We start from the raw sequence: 22,349 nt of genomic DNA, 5'->3' as shown, positions 1-22,349 counted from the left end.
TCTCTCTCTCTCTCTCTCTCTCTCTCTCTCTCTCTCTCTCTCTCTCTACAGTTTACTATGTTTTCTTTTTTTTTTTTTTTTTAAAGTTATGGCCTTTATGCCAAGTGCGTTAACATTCGGTTTGAATTCGTTTCAAATAAGTTAAAAAAGAGCATAATTGGGCAAATTCGGTCTTTGAAGATGCTACACCACTATAACAAGTATTATTTGAAAGCTTACTTTTCATGGCAAAACCGAACGAACGTAGTTCAAATCTTGGATACGCCTAATAGGGATTTTATTCGGAATTAAAACTTGAAATACCGTAAATTAGAGCTTGTTATCATTGAAACGCTCTTTTTTTGTAAGAATGTTTGTATGGAAATGTGTAGATCGGGCTACCGCATAGCCTGGTGAATAAGAGGCGCGACTATTAAACCGGCATACTCAGATTCGAACCATATCTTCATTGCGAATAGTGCCAGCCTTTTTAGCCAGCCGCTTCGTCCCCTCTCCGTTTTTTCCTACTAGCTCCTCCCTGGCCATCATACCAATATAATATAGGAGAAGGAATTTAAAATATGTCCCGGTCCATCCAAATCTTCCACCTTCCTTTTCTACACCAAAATACTATTGCTCAACGTTCTTTTATCAAGAAATGACAAACAAGCAGATGATTCTTGTTCATATATCAACGAGTTCGTCGATATACATTGCCATTCATAAAAATGTTTCGATTTAATTCTTTTACACGAGAAGTGCATTCTTAGACTCAATCTGATCAGTGTGGAAAATATCTGGAGACTTACAATCTTTGTGTTCGAAAAGAAATATTATGGGCGGACAGACATCCAGCTTAGGAAAAATTTTCGCCAGCAAATATTAAAAGTAAATCTATAAAAATGGTCGAATATTGTTTGCTCGGAGTCACTTCCGTATAAGAATGAGCTTCATGAAAACTTATTTCAGTTTTTCTTAAGTTCCTTGACTGACGTATATTCGAAATTCTTCTACATTCTGCTTAGCGAACACAATTTTGAATTTTCTTTCTTTTTTTTTTTATATTAATTAAAATTTCAAACCAAAGAACTTGAAAATTCATATGTAAGAAAGCAGGCGTTGCAATTTTTTCATTGTAGATTTGCTTGGCTAATGTGTTAGGTTTTTACAATGTGGATTTATTGATTGATTGATTCGTTCCCTCGTTCACCCAATCGTTTATGTTACGATCCTTCGCTTTAATTAAGTAGACTGCATTAACACAAAACTACCATTTTTTATATTCACCACTGAAGGGATTATACTCATTTTGCAAAAAAGAATCTCCTGAGACCCTTCTTGATCGGCATGAATTTCTGTATTGACTAAGCCATGTCTGTCCGTCTATGTGTAGTATGTTCTTGGCACGCTCCTGATCGCAAAAATGAAAATATCAGCTGCAAATTTAGTAGGAACATTGGAAGTCTATGCACGCAGGTTGATATGGAAAATGGATTAAATTCGTCGGAGCGAAAGGCTGCAGTGAAGCATAAACTGAACGCAACTCGGTTTCTCTAAACAAAAATTTGCGGTGTTTTGCTCATTACTGAGAAATTGCAAAAGTAGAAGGTGGAAATTTTGTATATGGAAAAATGTATATGCAAAAAAAGGAAAGAATCGGCAAATTATTCAACTTTCTTTTGTTTACTTTTTTGAGATTTTCTGCTTATTAATCATAAGGTAAACAAGACAGATTGCTTACGGCTATATTGTGCATTCCTCAAATGAGAAAATGGGCTAATTCTACAATAAATATCATGGACACCACGACCCGATCGATTAATTAATTCCTTAATAATATCAGCAATGTGGGTATCAAGTAAAGCTGAAAGCCGTCGATGATGTCACGACATGGTTGATAGATTTTTTCTTAAAAATACCTTCCATGTAGGTATCAAATAAAAGGGCTTGTAAAGCGGAATGGCAAAAGCTAATTGTGTTAATTCTAAATTAATTATAGTAAAGGCCACGACGTGGTAAATTAATTTTCGTTAACACCACCTGCTAGTGATGTAAAAGGTGAGAAAAAAAATAAATTTTATCCCATTTAGTTTTTCACGTATAAGAAATTACTTGAAAGCCAGGGGAGGCCAAAGATTTTAATGGTGGCGGGTAGGCGAGATGCATCCCCAGTCGAATATAATTTTCTTACTTGTTAAAATTGACAAACTAACAAGTTGCTGATATTTTTTGCTAATTTCGCCTGATTCTTAAACTTAACTGATTCGACTCGTGTAATTTGGCTGAGGCAAATGAATTATCTAAATTGAATCCACCCGCTGAAATTATTTTTTATAAGTAAAAAATTGTTTTTATTACACATAAACTCTATAACGTGCTATTCGATTCAAGACGATTTGTTATGCAACAAAATAGCTAAGGCAGGGTCTTACGTAAAATGGATTTTCCGAACTTTCTTTCGTATTTCATTTTATAAAATTAAGCAAAGGTATTTAGTTTATTTTATAGACATTTATGACAAATTTGAAAAATATTGCAAGCTTTGGACTTATTTTTGTATTTAAATATATAGGTTTTTATGGCACATTAAGTGAATTCTTGGTTTATGGATCGACGAAAGAAATCATGATATAACGTGTACCGCTTGTGACGCGCAAGCCTTCATGAAAATGAGTTAAACGTCCGGGATGCATAAGCATCCAACCCTTTTTTGTGGCAGTGATTGAGCAATTGTAACGTATAAAACGACAACCACCTCCTTCATAATCGATGTCGACACGATTTAAAGCCAAATTAATTGTATAAGTCGAGGCATCGTGATGGGGTCGAAGGAATGGTTGTTCATCGGGTTTGTAGCGTACTACGAAATTCATAAGTGATCGTGGTGGCTAAAAATACATGTAAAAATAATTTTAAATAATTCTTCTCGAATATTGTTTCAAACAGATAACCTACACCGTGATGGCCAATGAACACTCTCTCTTGCAATGGGCTAACGAATAATTTAAGAAATTCCAGCCATAATGGATCGAGGCCAACTTGTTTCATATGTATATCACGTGTCGGTACCGCTTCATATCCACCTTCCAAGCGACTATCATTATTGCTGCCGTCCGACCATCTGCCAAAGTTTTCCATTATAGCCACCAAATCGTCGCAAAATGCATCAGTGACTACATGAAGCCAATAAACATCTGGACAAGGCTGTATATAATTGAAATTGTCTTCCAATTGTTTAGTGTAGTTAGGATGTATATATTTTTCAATCCAATCATATTTATTCGAGAATAAAGTATAAAAGTCGGGACGAGCTAAGGTGATATCAAAATTATCTGCATTTACAATATGCCCGTAAAGGCGATCATTGATGACATACATAAAAACACCCTAAAAAGATAAGAAGTATGTAATGAAAGAATGCAAAATATGAAAACTGAGACCGATGTTTAGATAACTTACCGAATTGCGTAACGATTCGCACATAGCCATGTCGGGATCATAATATTGATGATCATAATTAATATACTTGAAGGCAGTATTTTTGATCAAATAAATGCTCGAGACGTATGGTACATTCCACATGCCGCTGCAAAGAGAACGACAACACCAAACACATCCATGTCATAAATCCATGAATTTAAGACGTCACACAAATCTCAACAAACGCCAACAATAGAATAGTAAGTGACAACGGGCAACAAAGTATACAACTCGATAATTTAATAAAAGTCACTTTAACAACAATAAAAACAACGAACGATCAACAGAATTGTTTACGGGCATTACAATAAGATAGTTTTATATTGAACGCCAAGCCTGAAGCACAGCGGGAATTGAATTGAGAAAGACGATTAATTTTTCTTTCATTTCTTTTTTTTTTTTTGTTTAGCATTTCAAGTGAAAAAATTCTTGAAAAGAGAAACATGTACTTGAACTCTTTCAGCAGAACTGTTTTGAGTTTAATAATAATATTAATTTTAAATTGCGGAAACTTAGAGGCGCAAAGTAAAGCAAATTCTAAAGAGAATTTCTTTTTTTTTAGTTATTTCATTTTTGTCTTATTTAAATTACACGAAAACTAGGAACTACTGTGGGCCGTGGTGTACTGAGACGAAATTATACCGGTAAAAAACCAGTAGTAATACAACATCGAACACCAGACGCGGTCAACTATTACGATCATGAGAATGTGAGTATAAAATAAACCAACAAGAAAAAAAAAAAAAAAAAAAAAACACTGACATCAATATTATCGTAAAAGCCTTGCATTTCATTGCATTTCTTCGATAGGGTGCCAAAATCATAAAATCATCACATTTTGAATTGGACTATACGTTGGGTCGTAAAATTACTTTCTTTTGCATGGCGCAAGGTAATCAATATGATGAATACGAAAAGCCATGAAATATAATCATATTCTTGACTTTGTTTTCTTTTGTTAGGTAACCCACGTCCAACCATAACTTGGTTTAAGGATGGTGCTGAATTATATCAACATCGGTTTTTTCAGGTAAAATGATTTACAAAAAAAAAAAAACACACACACACACACATACACACACACAATCTATGCTTATCGTGAAACAACTTTTTCATATACGATTGATTGTTAAAAAAAAAAAAAAAAAAAAACTTTGCACCTACAAAAGAAACCCTTTGGAAATACTCTTAATATTTTATTGTTTCTCTTATCTAATCGTTCATACAGGTGCATGAATCCCATATCGATAGCGATATAATTAAATCAAAAATGGAAATTGATCCAACCACGCAAATGGACGCTGGTAAGCAATAAAAGCAATGGAAATACAAAATAATAAAATCCATCCTTGCGCAGCTAAAGACGCTCCTTATGTTAGAAATTCTTCCTTTTTCTTCTTCTAAATGATATTAACGGAAAAGGATGACATAATTTAGATAAAATTTTTAATAATAATAATCATTGTCATAGTGACGTAATGGGGCTTTTCAAAAAAAATGTACTTGAATCAATTTCCCTCTTACATCATTACCCTGATGAGGGAGACTTTATCAGATCAATTTCCCTCTTACATCATTACCCTGATGAGGGAGACTTTATCAGAGAGTCGCTGAAATGTGAAAGGAACAAAAATCCGATCATAATCAAGGACAGTTCGTTTGATTAATTCATTCTCGTATTACGAATGTAAACGAATTTTTATTTACGAACAAAATTAATAGATTTTTACAGTTTCTGTGTGTTGGTTAGACTATCTCGAAATTTTAATTTTTTACCAATTATTGCCATAAATATGTATACGAGTACTATTCGCCCTTTCTATATTCACAGGTTATTACGAATGTCAAGCTGATAATATTTACGCTATTGATCGTCGTGGTTTTCGTACCGACTATGTTATGATTAATTTTTAGTTTTAAATTAATTTTCGATGTTTTAAAGAAATACAATTTGTTTAAATATACATTAAAAGCTAAATGTAACAAAAAAATTTTTTTTTTTTCTGTTTTCCTTTAAAGTCAATCTTATGTACTTGAAAGTAGATTATTATAGGAAAAGCATCGCAATTATTCAATGAACTTATTTAGTGATGAAAGCGTATGCGAACTGCACTGCTTTTGCGCTTTGCATTTCTTTACCCAATTTCGTTACAAAGTCTATTATTACATACGTAAATAACTGAATATGTGCAATAATGTAATGAAACGTTTTACTCATCTATGCAAAGACAACATTACATAGAGTCACCCGTTCTTGATTGTGTCTTTCTCAGGCCACGTCACGACATTGTGTCTAGTTTTTTACTAAATCTACCGTTTCAACCATAGAATAAATAGTACATGTTCAAGCAATGTTTTCCAATTATAGATTTGATATTTTTAAGTCAGGTTGGCGCCAGCAGTTCGTCACAGATGTCCTAATAAATGAACAATCGAAGCTAAAACATTGTATTCATCTATCTGCTATCTAATTTTCCCGGATGCTTATCGCATAATTTCAAACTCTACTTGTCAAGTTCAGTTTGGGTCTTGAAATCGACCGAAGTCCAATAATGACTGACGATTACCTAATAATATTATATACATTATATTTGGTATATTATATATAGCAGATATATTACATATATATATATAAAAATATATATATATATAATCTAAACATTTGCTATTGGTAGAAAAAAAATTCGTTAAAACCATTTTTATAGTCTATACCGTTTGAGATACAAGCATATTAAATTTGTGCGGATGTATCTAACACACAGAAAAGCTTAAAATAAACTCACCTTTCATTATACGTATCGAACCAGAATTATGTTTAGAATCGACTTAAGCCTGCCTGTTCATCTGTCCCTCTAATGTTCGATGGCAAATTTTAAAGATATCTTAACGAAAAACCAAATTTTCAAGTCACATAAAAAATTCGACTGGCTACAAGGGGTCTCTGAAATACTCTTAAATATTGTGCAGTATTTTTTAGGGAAATAAAAAAACAGAAGAAGTAGTAAAAAAAAAATTACAACGGGGCTTTAGCATTACGCCTTTATATATATATAAATGAAACGTATTGCATTTATACCAATGCAATTGATTCCAAATAATCAACGAGGTACATATCTACATATATAAAGAAATAAGAATAGGAGATATTAAGAAAGCATGTAAGAATAATTTGGAGAAAGAAAATTAATCAAAGGGCCTCTATGGAACAATAAATACTTTAGGGAATTTCCAAATCGTAGATATTACAAACAGACGGGGAGAATTGCTTACGATTCTGCGCTCGCAGTACAATATTTGTATTTATACCGAGATCGATGTCAAGTATAAATTGTAAATTACAATTTTTTTTTTCTGTATGCTCGTGGTTTGGAATGTGCCATGCCCATTTTAAAACTCTGTGGCTGTGGCTAGAAATAGAACATAAAGAAGTTTTAGTTTTCTTTTCCCTCTTTTTTTAAAAAGATGAGCTATTCGCACACCAGACATATCTGGCATAGTCGACTAAAAGTCTTATATTAATTAAGCCGTTTCCATGGCCTCTCGTGAATATATCTTGTCGCTCGCGGCTGGGTTTAAAAATAATAATCATCGTATTCACTTCACACAATGCTAACTTGCGAATAGACAGAGAAATGCAAAATTAAACAATAATGTATACAAAAGGGTTGTTTTGAATTTTTGAGAAAAAAAATTGGAAACAACTGGACATATTTGGCATATGATTCTAATGCGACGTCGCGTTCTTATTGTGAAAGCCTATGCTATTTCCTTAAATTAATCGATAAGCTGTACATATAAGTTTTTTATATACTTACACAATATCTCCCTTGACGATGTCAACATAATCGTGCGATCGTGCATAGTAACCACTTTCGGATAATGCGCCCCAGAAATTGCTCCATAATTCGTTATGTTTAGTTACGATCGGGGCCACAAATTGTCTGTTATTAGAATTGCATGAATGATATAAACCATGACCATATGCAAATTCATAAATTTGAACGAAGACTAAATGTAAATATTTACCGATTTAGTATTAAAAGTTCTCTCAAAACTTGATTGTCATCGATATGAGTGTCAGCATCAATAAAGAAAGCGTAATCACTTTGTTTTTGTATGGCTTGTCGTCTATTATTTGAATTGAAATTCATGAATTAGACCATATTCGAGGTAAACAAAATATATTTCGAACTTACAAGGCCAATTGTCTGCCTCGTCGTTCATCTAATTGATCAGTTGACAAAACAATTTTAGCACTTTTATATTTATTTTCCCAAGCTTTCAAAAAAGATTTCGCCATAGCGTCGTGATATTCAACACCACTGTATATAAATAAATGTATTTGTCGTTTTGGATAATTTAAGTCTTCAATTTTCTTTAAAAACATATCGAAAAACGGCACCGCATTATTAATCATAATGGACAAAGTAATTACAGGTAAATGATTTTCCTAAAAAAAAAATAAGAAATTAAATGTAAAATTTTTAATCGCTATGCAGTAGAGCATCCAATAGTATTAATTTACATCCAATTCAATGCGATTCTCTTGGCAGATTAAACAGTTATGATTAAAAGTTTTCGCTAAATAATTCGCAAATGCATTCAATTCCACTTTGCTTGGGCCATTGCCATGCACAACACTTGGTGTTGTTAGGAAATTGATATTTTTCAATACACCTTCGTTTGTTTCCAAATCAACATCCAATTTGACATCTTCTTTCGCTCCATTCAAATTTTGAAATACCGACGAATGCGTGTCCAATTGCATCCCCAATTTTTCTCTTTGTTTTTCATCGAGATACTGTTTCGTATAGTAAAGTTGATCATCGGCAGTATCCTCAATGGGTTTCTGCAGCAGAGACCAGACTTCCGGCGCATATCCTATAAAGCCACCTGAATTTAAATAAGGTGAGGCATTAGCTTCCAATATTTTGTAGTGGGAAGCTAAACTGCTATCAGGCCAACAGAATTTTTCAGCTGAGAAAAGTAATTTTGCTCCGGTAGCTTTGAACTTTTCAACAATGGCATCTAAAGAGGAAGTGAATACAACATCGTAGCTATATAGAAAAATACAACATGCGTTTATAATATTTATTCATAATTAATTAGATATGCAGAAGAGTATACCTATCGGTAAACATAATAAGCATATTTTCATCATCTTTCAATGGTTTGATAGCTTCGCGCAAAAGATTAATTTTAAAACCTCCGCCAGGGCCACTCATATCGCCACCTTTCCATTTTTCGAAAAGACCTAAAGTTGTTACCTAAAAAGATTAATAATAATTTTATTCAAAAAAAAAAAAAAAATACTTAAAAGATAAGACAACAATTTTGAAAAGCAACAGTCTCTGCAAAATTATTAGCAACACTTTCTTTCTTTCGCTCTAAAATATTTAGAAAACGCTGTCAAACAAACATTAATAAGGTCTATCATCTTGGAATTAATAAGCAGACGTACAAAGATATAAATAAAATTATTCTCATTTAGTGAAAGATTCTAACGCTTTGTTTCACAACTCTTTAGACATTTCTCAATTCTGCGTCATTACTCATATTATTGGTGATCTTCAAACTAATTGATTGGTTTCTCCTCAATAATGACTTACTTACATTGATGATGTTAACTGTTATGGCATTTAGTAAACTATGTAGTAATGTGCTTAAATAAATACTCAATAACGTCACTTATGGTACAAGGGTACAGTAAGTTTGTGCGGATGTAAGCAAAAACCTAGAAACACTTGAGATAGATCACCCATCTTTCATTATTAATTATGAATTGATTCAAGCGTGTCTGTCCATCTGTCTGTCTTTTATGATTTTTTAATATTACATTTTGTGTGGAATACTTCAATATATATACCCAATTCTTTTTTATACGGTTGATATGATCCTTAGAAGGCCATACAAAAAAAAAACTCGGGTAAAAAAATATATGCGATATATGATAAATCTGCGATTATGCTCCACAACATTAAAAAATCGTGTAAAATGAAAAAACTTTAAATATATTCTCAAAAAACCGTGCAAAAAAAGTTTCAAATGAAATCGACGATGCTATTTACTTGATTAAAAATCGAGCAAGCTAAAGTGAAACAGCTGCTTCGAACGACAAAGCGATTAACCCCAAAAGCATATGAGATGAATTAAAACGTACGAAAAAGAATCACGAATAAAATAAATGAGAAATTTTGTCTAAGTGTGACAAGCAGATCGATAAGAAGACGCTTAAATAATTTGGAACTTTTTGATAGACAAAAAGAAGACTTTTCTATTAACATATATATAATTTCCCCAACCATTTGTCGTATGCTAGAACTGATGAGAGGGTTCGTACCATGCAAACAAACGTGAACAGGTCAAGCTTACAATATAAACTATGCCCAAAAAGTGGTGAGAAAAAAATGATAGTGAGAACAGTAAAGTGATCTGGAATAGAATTTACTAGAGGGGATAGAAGGTAAAATGATCAGGTTGCAGGTGTGTTTGGATTTTTGAAAAAATACTATGGAACCCTCAAGGGTTTCCATTGTATGCAAGTAAACAGGATTTTTATCCAAGCTAATAATCCAAAGCATTTTTAAATGCAAATATTGGAGCTTTGCAATGTCCAAGTCCAAACAAAGTTCCAATCTTTATCGCGTTAAAAATTTTTAGAATCTCGTAAAAATTAGGCAAAAATCTTTAAGAATAACAATTGACTTTGAAATAATATTAAGAAAGCTTGGTATACTATACCGCAGCAAAAATGCGAGAAGCTTCTTCAAAGTTCGCGGCGTACATATCAAGCGATAGAAGATAATTCGGCATTCCGCATGAAATATTGAATGTATAGTTAAGAAGAACAGTTCACTTATAACTAGTCGCGAGCATAGGCTATCTATGTTCTCATTACTGTAACCAGAGAAATTAAATTCAATAAAATATGAGGATTTATTACTATGTGGATAAATGAATAAATGAATAAACTGGAATAAATGAAAGAACGAAAGAATGAATGAATGCGTGAATGCGTGAATGAATGAACGAAGGAAGGAAAAAATGAAAGCGTGAATGAATAAATGAATGAACGAATTGATGAACCAGTTAAGATATGAGCGAATGGGTGATTGAATGAACGAATGCCTATATGAATAAACGCATGAACGATTGAATAAGCGAAGGAATGAATAAATGAGCGAATCAATGAATGAATTAACAGCGAGCTCATGAATAAAAAAATAAATGAATGAATAAATAAAACTGTGTACTATACATATAGCATCGGTAGGCTGTAGCATGACCGAAAAAAAATGGAATACACAAGTAGAGTTTATCATCAGCATTCTTAGGATACAATCACAGTTGTGAGAGAGTTAAGAGAGTCTCTACAAGTATGTCACATGTATGTTATGCCGAACTAGGAATAAACACGTCTCCAATTATCGACATACTTTTTACTTTTAACATATATTTGAATGGGTGGATAATAAATTGTAGCCAGAAGGCGAATGCGATAACCTTATTATAAAATATACTTCCCGCCTAATATCTGCGAGAACTTTAACACCAGAAATAAATCTGCTGTGAAATTTACACATTATTTCGAAGGAAAAAACGGATACGGTAAAGATTCAATCGGTTGCGAACGCTGGGGCTAAAGTTTTGAAAATTATTACTGCCAGCAAACTTAGTGTCGTCTAACTTAGCTTTTGAGGCAGTGAGATGACATTTATAGGAAAGATAACTTGGCGACGCGGATGAGTCTCATTCGTGGAAGCTTTTGTTATGTCAAGCAAAGAAAGCCTATTCTGCTCGAGTACTAAATACTCTTCTAATGATGTTTGCGTAAATTTGAAATAAAGAATATTAAAAAAAAAAAAAAAAAAAAATCACTTATATATTTATCTATAAAGTAGAATAAGAAAACTACTTGGCTTTCGAAGTCTGATGTGGTGGAAAAATGTTCTTGAAGAAAAGACTTTTAAAAATATTTAATGTATGAAATTTTAAATTCCTCTTATCAGCGGTGACATGCTTTTAAGAAATTCTTTTCGATAGACTTATGAAACGTCGCTGTAACAGCGTCACAGGAGGTCGATACAAAACACGCTTTAAGTTTCCTGAATAAAAAAGCAAGTAAGAACATTACAGACCGGCAAGGCCGACGTTTTCATACACTACACCACTACGCCTAACACCGTCATTCAGTCGTTTTCATGATAATATACCAAAAATTATACATAATTTTTTCTATGTGAAGCCATACTTTTCATGGCCATCCTTATATTGAAGGATGGGCAAGACGTCAACTAACTTGGTTCGTGTCTCGCAAATTTGTTTTACTTGTCATAGATTTCATCATTTTTCTTTCGTTTGCATTATAAAAAAGTTCAAAAATGTCTCCTTTCATAAGAGCCCCTAAAAAAGTAGATCTATTTCTAAGATCTAAAGTTAACTACCTTGGTCCAAATTAAGCAAACTTAAAGATTCTATTATTCTTTTTCGGTTACTGTATGATGATGATAACAAATCACAAAATAGATCTTGTCGTAAGAGAAAAGCTTGCTTTGATGACAACTCCATATATGGGGCGCGGTATAAGAAATACATCTATGTGATCCAAATTCCTATGCTTGATTTACTAGAGAAAAATTTTCATCATAAAATATATGAAAAGTTAACCCTTTTTGGCATATGACTGCGTATGTTTCATTACAACCCTTACATAAGGTGAAATCTAAAAAAACAAGGAAAAAACACATCTACGCGATCCCTCTTCACTAGGATTAATTTTTATGTCAAATTATTATTAAAAAGCAATTTTCACCAAGAATTACTAAAAATTGAACCCTTTAACATATAAAGATTCAGCTGTCGAAGAAACAGTTGCATGATGGGTCGTTCAAAAAATTGCCCCATTGGACCCGAGTTTTTCACATCAACTTAGAATGTCGTAATACTATCACTCAGTGAGTTTTGTCGCGAAATTCGCAATAATACAATATTTTATATGGCGATTGGTCGAAAAAATGGTTGCAATAAGCCTTCCGCCCCGTGGCCCAAGGCACGCCGATGCACTAAATTTGACTAAAATATCTCAAAATTGTGACGAGTAAATTGAACAAAAGAATACATCAGACAGACCATTGGGCAGACAAGCTTAGAATTCCTTTCTGACTCGATTAGTATAATAAAAGATGAATGAAATCTTTCTGGGCGTTGTATACAGCTCTTCCTCACTCAATGTAGCCTGTGCAGCAACTGTTGTAGGATATAATAATAATAGTGTAAAGTTTTCTTCGTTAAGATTCACACCCTATACACAAAAATCTTACAAACAAAAAATTGACATCATTTCACAACGAACAATCATCATATAAAGCATAAAGATTGCATCGTCTCCTTCGATAGGGACGAGTGAAGTGAAAGTAAGCTTTCGCAGAATATTTCGATTATAAGAAAAATTGTTTGAAATTTTTACCGATTCTTTCAATTATGTAAATTATTGACCACATTCGTAAACGGGCCATAAAAACTTTTCAATTTTATTCGTAAATCTTAATTATATATTATTAGGGAATTTCTAACTTCCTCCTTCTATACGATTTAGAACATTGTAATAATAGGGGGAAGGACGAAAATGACTAAATGCCTAAATCGATTCACAATCAATTTTACGCTTATCAAAAATGCGGGCCTATCTTCAATTAATCGGATTTCAATGACGGAATGTTACAAATGAGATTGTAAAATTAATATATTGCCTTCTCCAGTGGTAGGTATAAAAAGGCATTAACAAAAAGCGGTCGTAATCTCTAGAAATTCGTATTTATTTATATGGTAGAGGATGTAATCATCTGAACATTCAGATCATGCGGCTTATAAAAATTTAAAAGTACATGTCATACATAAGCGAATGCATATGTATACGTGCTCTTCAAATGTTCTATAACATGAAATAGTGTACAAGCAGTAAATATGCGCTTTAACCGGATGTATAAATTGTTGGGTTGTTTACAAAGTTTTGCCGTCGATTTGCAGAAATATCATATCACTGTGTTGTGCCAGCTATTTCGCATGATTTCTTGAACCATATACCTTTTGCTAATATTCGCATCGTCATCATCAAGGAAAAAATAGGCATTTAAGGCATTTAATGCCTCCTTACTAAAACAGAAGCAATATATGTTTTATGAAGGGACATCATTATGAGTTAGTCGTGGCTAATTTACCATTAAAGCCTAATAATGGCATGGAAAAATCGTTTAAGATCGATAAGCATCGCTCATAACCGTATCAGTGCATTATCGATCATACATTCGGGTAATCTTCGATTAATACTTTCCATGCGTCCCGTCGTTTTGAATATGCCGCAATGGAAACAAAAGAAATGTAATCAATCGCTTTGGTCGCGATATTGCTGGAGACATTGGCGGGAAATTGTTCACTATGAAATCATTTTGGGAAAATATTGAAACGAACGTCAACAAATTGACTGATGAACGAATTCAAAGTTAGTTGTAATCAGTGCTGTATCACAATGTTAGAGCGCTAAGATTGCCTTTGTTTCACTTCAAGTCCACGACATAGTTTTCAAATCAATATTTTTCTAAAATCCCACTTATCTCAGTATTATAGCATTCTAAAACTATCTATCGGCTTTATTGAAAACTCTACCGCACTTAAGATTTGATCCCATGACTAAGGAGTTGTTAGTCCAGATACCTTGTCCATTCGGGCCTTCAGGTGGATCTTATTAGAGAATATTATGAATGAAGCGATAATTACAATGAAATACGTTAAGCCAAGACCAAAACCATCATTTCGTAATGACGAAAATCATTACTCGATTAGATTATTTTAGTTTGACACGAACGTTTCTCGGGAAAGAGTCGAAACTCTTCAAACAATCCAATATAAAGCATGTGGAACAAATATGTACAGAATATTAAAGGAAAAAAATACATAAAATGATTTAGTAGCTGATAGTAAAAAAAAAAATAAATCAGGCAAAAAAACACACATGTGAAAATTGGAACAAATGAATGGAATTGTTAGAAATATTAATTAAATGCGAATGCCATTCGTACACATATGCATGGGCACAATCTATTCCGTTATTTTCGCTCATCAATATATTATGCATTTTTTCCTTTTATTTCTTTATTTTTTTTTTTTTTTTTTTTATTAATAAAAATGACAGATGAAAAAATTCGCAATTTTTAATGTAAATATATATGTAAAGCGGCCGATTGATCAGTTTATCATTTCACTATTGAATAAACTATTCCAAAACAAGTATCCATTAAATGGTCTACACCACACTACTATTCGAAATAAGATGTTATATAGGAAGATGGTTAAAAAAGTGATCCGACCCGAACCATTGTCAATAGTATCCGTCCTTGACTTAAAGCAAGTCGGTATATGCCATTTGACACAAGAGAAAAAGGTCGACGGACGGACGCACGGACAACTAAGCTTAGGTCGTTTCACAAACGCTTTTTGGTATAATGAAAGATGAATCGATTTCAATTCCTTTTGAGGATTGCATACATCCCTGTACGAGAAGTGGTGTAGGGTATAACAAACATGTGAACATTTAGTGAAATACGAATATATTGTAATAAGTAAAAGATATTTTAAAGAAAATAAAAATTTATAAAATAAAATTACATCTCTTTATACACATGCAAATACATTACTTGGAAATTACAAACCTCCGTCCTTGATCATACCTCTATATCGTAGACTTTTGCCGATCTTATAAAACGCAAGTAACCATCAGTCTGGTCTGAAGCCACCGTGAACACTTTTACATTTCCTTAACAAAAGCAGGTAAGAAGAAAGAGAAAAGAGAATCATCAGTAATTATCTAATTATCTAAGTTTGTCATAGAGTGTGTTTAATTGCTTACTCTATTTAGCTAAATACATCTTAAACTAATAAATCCAATATCTATCTACTTTTTTCAAGCATTGTACATGTATTGGGCATCCAGCGAAGTCGCTTTTCCCGTGGCACCACCGCAAGTGAGAAACTTATCACACATCATTTAATTATCCTCAGAAATGCTCAATGAAAATTCCATCAGATTTATTAACTCTCGGTCAGCTTAAAATTAACTTAAGCTTAAGAGTAAACATAATGCCGTTCGCTTTCTTGCCTGATGAAATCGATAAACTTGACACTTATACCCTTACTTGAGAGAGCTCAACACAACAATTGATGTTAGTTACATTTCTAAGCAAGGTTGCGAACATCTAACATATAATGTAAACAGTCCCATTATAATAGAAAATGTATGCATACAAAGTGTACCGTTACACTTTTAATATCACGACATGCACATTGCACGACCATTGCCTGCGGTATCTACACACAAATGTATTTCTACTCTTGTCGTTCCCAAATCGTATTAACTTCTTCTAATTACACAATACTCGTTCATTGGGGATATTTGCAAGATCAGCGCACACATCTGCTTTATTTCTTTTTTCAATTATTTACGGTTTTCTTCTTTCCATTGCTCTTATTTTAGAATAATACAACACTAGCAAGAATAATTAGGAAGTAAAATAAGTTCACACGTATAGTTCAAGAAACACAATCCCTGAATTCGTCAACACCCAGATCGATCCTATTACTAATGAATCTCGCTTTTATACATATATATAAATGGAGGATATCAGCAAAAATTACATTTATTTTTTGTGTTCTTAATTAATAGCCAAAGAAATAAATTCTAAGACTAAAGTATGGCAGAAGAACTGGGGCATCATCTAAACCTATCGAATGTATTGTATGAAAACCCTGCCGCACTTGACATTCGAACCCACGACCATTGAGTTGTTAGTCGAGATCTTTTGCCCACTCGGCTACTCAGCCCGGAAAAAAATGCCTCCTTATAATTATATTTAAAAATGATGATTGAATCGACTAAAACTTTCTGTTACTTTCTGTAATATTTCCCTATTTGTAATTTTAACATATGTCTGTATCCAAATTTTTCCAAAATTAAGTTCGTATCACTGAATTGTGTACTTTTGGACTAGCAGAGGCTTTATTTATTTATTTTTACGAAAATCTATTCACAAATTATTATATTTACAATGCTTTATGTTACGATATTCGTTCGAATATTACAATCACTCACTCTCCGACTCGACTTATCTTTGCTTTCCGCAAATATTCTGCTTGCATAATCTTTTAAAAGCAAGTTATCATAATCTTACTTCGTTATGGCATTTTAGTGTTAATCCCCGTTTCCTTGGAATGCTCGGCGAATTGTTGCTTATTTTATCCCCCAGTTACCAGCGATGCCGGCAAGTAAAGCACCATGAATATGTATCGGCTGGCTTTCATGGCGACTCATTTGATCAAATGTGTGGGGATTTTCGTAAGATTTTAAAGGAGTAATAAGGCGAACCACATACAAATGGAGAATTCTTTTATATAATTTTCTAAATATATTCTCTTTATAAAAACATTGTTTTATTTAGCCATCGATCAGCAAAGTTTATATTATTTAATACTATATTCAATAGTCTAAGACATCGTAAATTGTATTTCTCACCAAAGCATAAATAATTAGTCTCATTGAAGAGCAAAATTCTGATGCACACACGATCAACGGATCGACAGATCGAACATTCTTTCCCATAACATTAAAAAATACAAAATATTTAGGGAACGTTCGTTGAGACGTAGGAAGTGTTTATATTTAAAAATATTTGGGAAAAGTTTTTATAAATATTGTTAAAAAAAAAAGTATCGGGAAACACTCACGACCCAAACGAAGAGTTTTTCATACTGCCATTGACTTTTAACTATACGAAAAGAATTTTAAATCTTTACATCCAATTTTCATAAACAGGCTTAGATATATTTTTCCCAAAGATTATCAATTCATGGACATTATCAGTTGAATTGACTGAAAAGTCCATGCAACAAATTTGAACTCTTTCTCTCTACTTTTGCAACTTTGCGGTTCCACGGCTTGTATTAAAAGATAAAAGCTTTATAAAGAAATCTGCCAGGACCATTGTTGGATTCAAGTTTTCGATGGAACTGAAAAATATCTGCGCTGAAATATTCGGAAAGTAACTGTGAATCGATCTAAGCCCGTTTGATGAAATTTAGTAGGGCGGCCTTATTGTGAATAATCGTCAAGTGGCCGACTATACTTTTCTCATTTGCTTAGCTAGAATTAATGTGTTTACGGATGGACCAAAAATTAGCAACGGAATAGATTAGAGTCGGAACACGTTGAGCCATCCTGAGCCAGACAAAAACCGGATATCCACGAAAAGAACGTTTTCCTGTCAATATGCTGGAATTATGAAAGAATTGTGTTTTCTTTCCTCACCCACTCATCAAAATCCATAGAAAGTTGCCTGAGATGTATTATCACATCCATCAAATATTCCTGACATTGCACCATCAGACTACTACTATCTCTTTCGTTCTCTGCAAAATTCTTGATCTGGTAAAACTTTCGATTCGGACAACAATGTAAATTTGTATATAGAAAATTCTTCTGTTTCAAAAGATCAGAAATTTTATGAGGAGGGGATAATGAAATTTGCCTAAAAACTGGCAAGATTTTATTGAACAAAATGATAAATATATGACTTAACAAACTTTATTCCTTATGTAAGAAAAAATTATTTATGTCCTTAGCGAGAGACACAGACACAACGCAATGCTGTAAATGACATCCATCTCTTAAAACTTTGATATAAACTGAACGACAACTTATTCTTACCTTACGTCAACCATATATCGTTCAAACATCAATGTCTCAATTATCTGTACCCGCAATCTCGGGTGAATTTCGTGAGTCAGGCACATTTTATGAAGCAATCATTTTCAGCGGAAGGAATTTATTTCTACATTTAATATTTTTCCTCTTTCCGCAAACAAATGCGCAAAGACTTTTTTTAGCAACAACAATACTTGTGTTCTTTTCAATGCATGTGGAAGGAAATATAAAATATTTGCATGGATACATAACAATCATATATGTATATGCATTAGTAATTAGTTTTTCTGATATTTGATAAACGGAATAAAGAGAATTAGATCATGTTGCATGAAAGCGTCTAAAATGATTTCATGTCTGGCAAATGAAGCAAAGGAATTTGTGATAATAAAAACAATAAATAGAAACCAAAAGAAATTATGTTTGGACAGGAATGAGCAATCGCCATTTCTTGACTTTATCCCGTTTAATATATTCTGAAAAATTGATAATTCGAATATGAAAAAACACAATTTTGAAATATCAAAGGTTGTCGCCGGGCAAGGTCGAGTCTTAGGTACCCTAAACCAGTCGTCTAATAGATTGATTTTTTTACTTATTTATTTATCTATCCATTTTTTCAATTCAACTGCTTACACATCAGCTGAATTAAGCTACTGAGTCCTTAGAAGAGTTAATTTTATGCTAATTGTGTGTATCATCATCAGATATATTGATCAGGTTGTAAACCCTGTTTGAGTTATTGCTCAGAATCCTAAGTGGGGTAAATAATTCATAATTGCTTTCATATTCACTAAGCTTTAACAACTGATAGTTTCTAGAGGATCGCACGGGAGCATTAATACAGATTTCACTCAAGAGGGCTTTCGAGTCGATAACTCCATTGATCAATTTTACCAAGAATAAGATATCAAGTATAAATCGGTGTTTCTCCAGAGTGGATAATGATCTGAGTAGTTGTGTATCTTCATATAGTGGGAAGGTCCAGTGATAAATTCCTCAACGCAAAAAGCAAGCATTGTTCTTGGACCGAATCAATCGCACTCACGTAACAGCGATAGGACGGAGACCATGCCTCCGATGCATACTCGAATATTGGTCTAACTAACGTCATATACAGTCTCTTCGTAATATATATGGGTCGGTGAATTCAGGAGCCTAGCGCTGAATGAATCCCAATGTGGATTTTGCTTTATTGACAGTGGAATAAATACTTGGGTTAAAGCGGGCTTTTCTATCACAAAAAAGCACATCTAAGTCACAAGTCGGATCTGCAAGTTCCAATTTATATGTATTAATAAAATATTGTGTTTGATACACTGTCCGCCTGGAAAATGTCATTTTTCTTACATTTGTCCAAGTTCAATATTAAGTCATTAACCAAACACCAAACACCAAGTAATCAAATTATTTAAATCAACTTGAAGGTTCCTCAAGCGTAGTTCTGCGTGAGCAGTCTTATAAAGTTTCGCGTCATCTGCATACATTAATATATTAGATGATTTGATCACGTATGAGAGATCATTTATAAAAAGTACAAATAGAATAGAATAAGTTCAAGGTGAGTTCTCTGAGGAACCCCTGACATTACGAGGGCCCAATAAAGTCCACTAAGCTGCTTTCATTGCATTTTTATTTTAATTCCTTTCAAAATAGTTATACACGATTTTCAAATTTTTTTATTATAAAGAATCCGCATAAGCACATATACGTACCTAATTTTTCTGACACGATTGTCGTATTCACATTAGCATCGTTTGCATCTGAAATAATATTGTTAGATTGTAAGCGTTTGTATCCTCACCCCACTTTCCCTACATATTTATAAAATCTTAAATGCATTTTTGCTTGAAATTTGAAACGTTGCTTTATGTACTGAAGCAGATATTATGTGACTGACAATTGTCTGTTTGGAATGATTAAAATATCTTCTAATCACTAATTTAACTCGACAAGAAACTTGTTTCATACATTATCAAACAATTTGACAAGAATCAAGTTAAGATCGTATATATGCATATATATATATATATACATATATGTATATAGGTGAATGCATTTACCATCATCATACAATGAGATCAATAACTGGTTGCAATGTGAAAAAAAGGAAATAAAAACATCTGAATTTATGATCGAATCACGAAATGATTTCAATGAAACAGTTCACAATGATATCTCTTAATTTATTGAGATAACGACCACAAACAGATTATTGATGATGAACGGACCATCTTTTTGTAGTCGTATGCTTAATAGTAAAACAGAAAAACTATATACTTATATACGTAAAAAAGTCCCCCATTTTGTTGTTTAAAAAAAATCCCAAATTACTAAGATCATGAGGTGAGGGTACAAATAAAAACGATTTATACGTTGCGCAATTAATTATCATACACCATCCAAATTTTAATATAATAGACTTGAACGAGTTTTCCGCTTAAGAAGAATATTATTTTTTTTTATTTATGTACGCAAAGAGATCTTCTTTTTTCACAAGAATATTGTTAGGTGGATTCATGGAAATGCTATAACGTTATATTTCTATTATGTAGAAGCATTCTTCCATAAATTTCTCATTTGTTTTTGAAACAACAATTAAATACAGTTAAGTAGTTCTCTTTTATGCAGATTTTATTGTCTTTGATTGTAGAATTTTACATTTTCTGACTTTTTTTACACGATTTTGATATGTTGTTTCTTATGCTCAAAACAGTGGGGGGGCCCCCGGGCGGCGGAGCAGAAAGAAATCAGGAAGGAAGATAGAACCATGATGGTTATAGGGCCCGCACAGCCTAATCGATCGATCGAGCCTTTAGCGATTGAACAGCCACTATAGCTACGACCAAAATAAACTCTACCGCACTGAGATTTGAATCCCCGGACACTGACTTGGCAGTCATGATTCTTACCCATTCGGCTATTCATGGGGATCCGAAGTTTCTCACCAAAAGATTATGTGTTTCTAAAGAGTTAAGCAACTTTAGTTATTTTTTTTCAAATACTGCCCTTGATTTATAACGAGAGAATTTTGACACTATGGGCAATTAGGTAAATGGATCGGGGGAGACGTCGTCTAATAGTTAAGTATTTAAGTTGATAAAAGAAATCTTTATTCCTGCAAGCACCGGGCTTTTCATTGCTAGTGATACGTGCCATTTACATAGCAATTCTAGGAATAATTGTTGAAAGAAACTGAGCAGTTAAAAATTTTTTACTTTTTACGCCATTTCCGTTTGAGAAAAAGGGAAAAATGGCCTGCATGCAAGGAATAGTTATTTTTCAAATGTGGAATTCGTAAAAATCTGTTGCATTAAGATTGATAGGGTATGTAGTCAGTTTAATTGCACAGTATATGCACATATATATATATACCTATACATATATTTATATATATATTTCTCACTTGTTTTTGCGGCTGTAATAAATAAAAGCATTGTTAACAGCAGAAGATTTCGACCGCTTAAATTTCTTTTAATCAACATATTTTATGATAGTGTATATTCTGTATATGCGAGTAAAATAAAACTTCCGTAATTTTAAATGTGTAAACTTTTTAGTGGCACTTTAGTATAAATTCACTGATAATGTTCTTAGACGAAAAATGGTTTATTTCATTGTTCGCTCGGTTTAATTAAAACAAATCAGCAAAGTGTATGTATAGGAACCTATATACTAATTACGCGCGTAAGAAATCTCGCGACAAAAAATTTGCACATCCTTATCATTCAAAGAAAAAAAGTGAAAAAAAAGTGTAGAAAATGTTTAGATTTATATTCATGAAGCAAATTGTTAAAAAGTTATGAAGTCTCTCTGTATTTCTTTCTCTCTTTTCTCAAGCAGGAGTACAAAACAAAATTTTACAATAACAACGTCCATCATGCTGACAATACTCTCAGAACTCTCAGAAGAAACAAAATTTCAACTGACAGATCCTTATCGTATTGTAAAAACAGTGTTGTCATATTATTTTCACAATAAACTATTTTTCATATGTTGCATTTATAGTGTTGCCTTACGTAAAAAAATATGTTTCCTTTGTCATTCCTTTCAATTTGAGATACACTTTTTGAAATTAGCAATCAATATAATTTACTGTATCTTCAAAACAACATTCTGTAAATTAATTTAAACATTTTCT

General features: G+C 32.8%; 2 protein-coding genes across 2 annotated transcripts; one reads left to right on the top strand and one right to left on the bottom strand.

Moving 5' to 3' along the window:
* Window positions 1-2,488: 2,488 nt before the first annotated feature.
* Window positions 2,489-21,928, bottom strand: LOC119631847 (procollagen-lysine,2-oxoglutarate 5-dioxygenase-like). Its single transcript, XM_038024377.1, has 11 exons — window positions 21,615-21,928; window positions 19,924-19,971; window positions 15,183-15,268; window positions 8,587-8,726; window positions 7,985-8,516; window positions 7,656-7,909; window positions 7,486-7,587; window positions 7,275-7,400; window positions 3,439-3,565; window positions 2,935-3,366; window positions 2,489-2,867 (listed from the first exon to the last, which is right to left on the bottom strand). The coding sequence occupies exons 1-11, from the start codon at window positions 21,691-21,693 to the stop codon at window positions 2,583-2,585; spliced, it is 2,211 nt and encodes a 736-aa protein (XP_037880305.1). The 5' UTR covers window positions 21,694-21,928; the 3' UTR covers window positions 2,489-2,582.
* LOC119631848 (immunoglobulin domain-containing protein oig-4) lies at window positions 3,572-5,373 on the top strand. The gene is made up of 6 exons (XM_038024378.1): window positions 3,572-3,984; window positions 4,062-4,168; window positions 4,270-4,351; window positions 4,422-4,489; window positions 4,688-4,763; window positions 5,291-5,373. The coding sequence occupies exons 1-6, from the start codon at window positions 3,903-3,905 to the stop codon at window positions 5,371-5,373; spliced, it is 498 nt and encodes a 165-aa protein (XP_037880306.1). The 5' UTR covers window positions 3,572-3,902.
* Window positions 21,929-22,349: the final 421 nt, after the last annotated feature.

The sequence above is a fragment of the Glossina fuscipes genome, unplaced genomic scaffold (assembly GCF_014805625.2).
Source record: "Glossina fuscipes isolate IAEA_lab_2018 unplaced genomic scaffold, Yale_Gfus_2 1, whole genome shotgun sequence".
In the NCBI taxonomy this organism is placed as follows: Eukaryota; Metazoa; Arthropoda; class Insecta; order Diptera; family Glossinidae; genus Glossina; species Glossina fuscipes.
The sequence above is the reverse complement of the archived record's forward strand: the minus strand, read 5'-3'. Positions and strand labels throughout refer to the sequence as shown.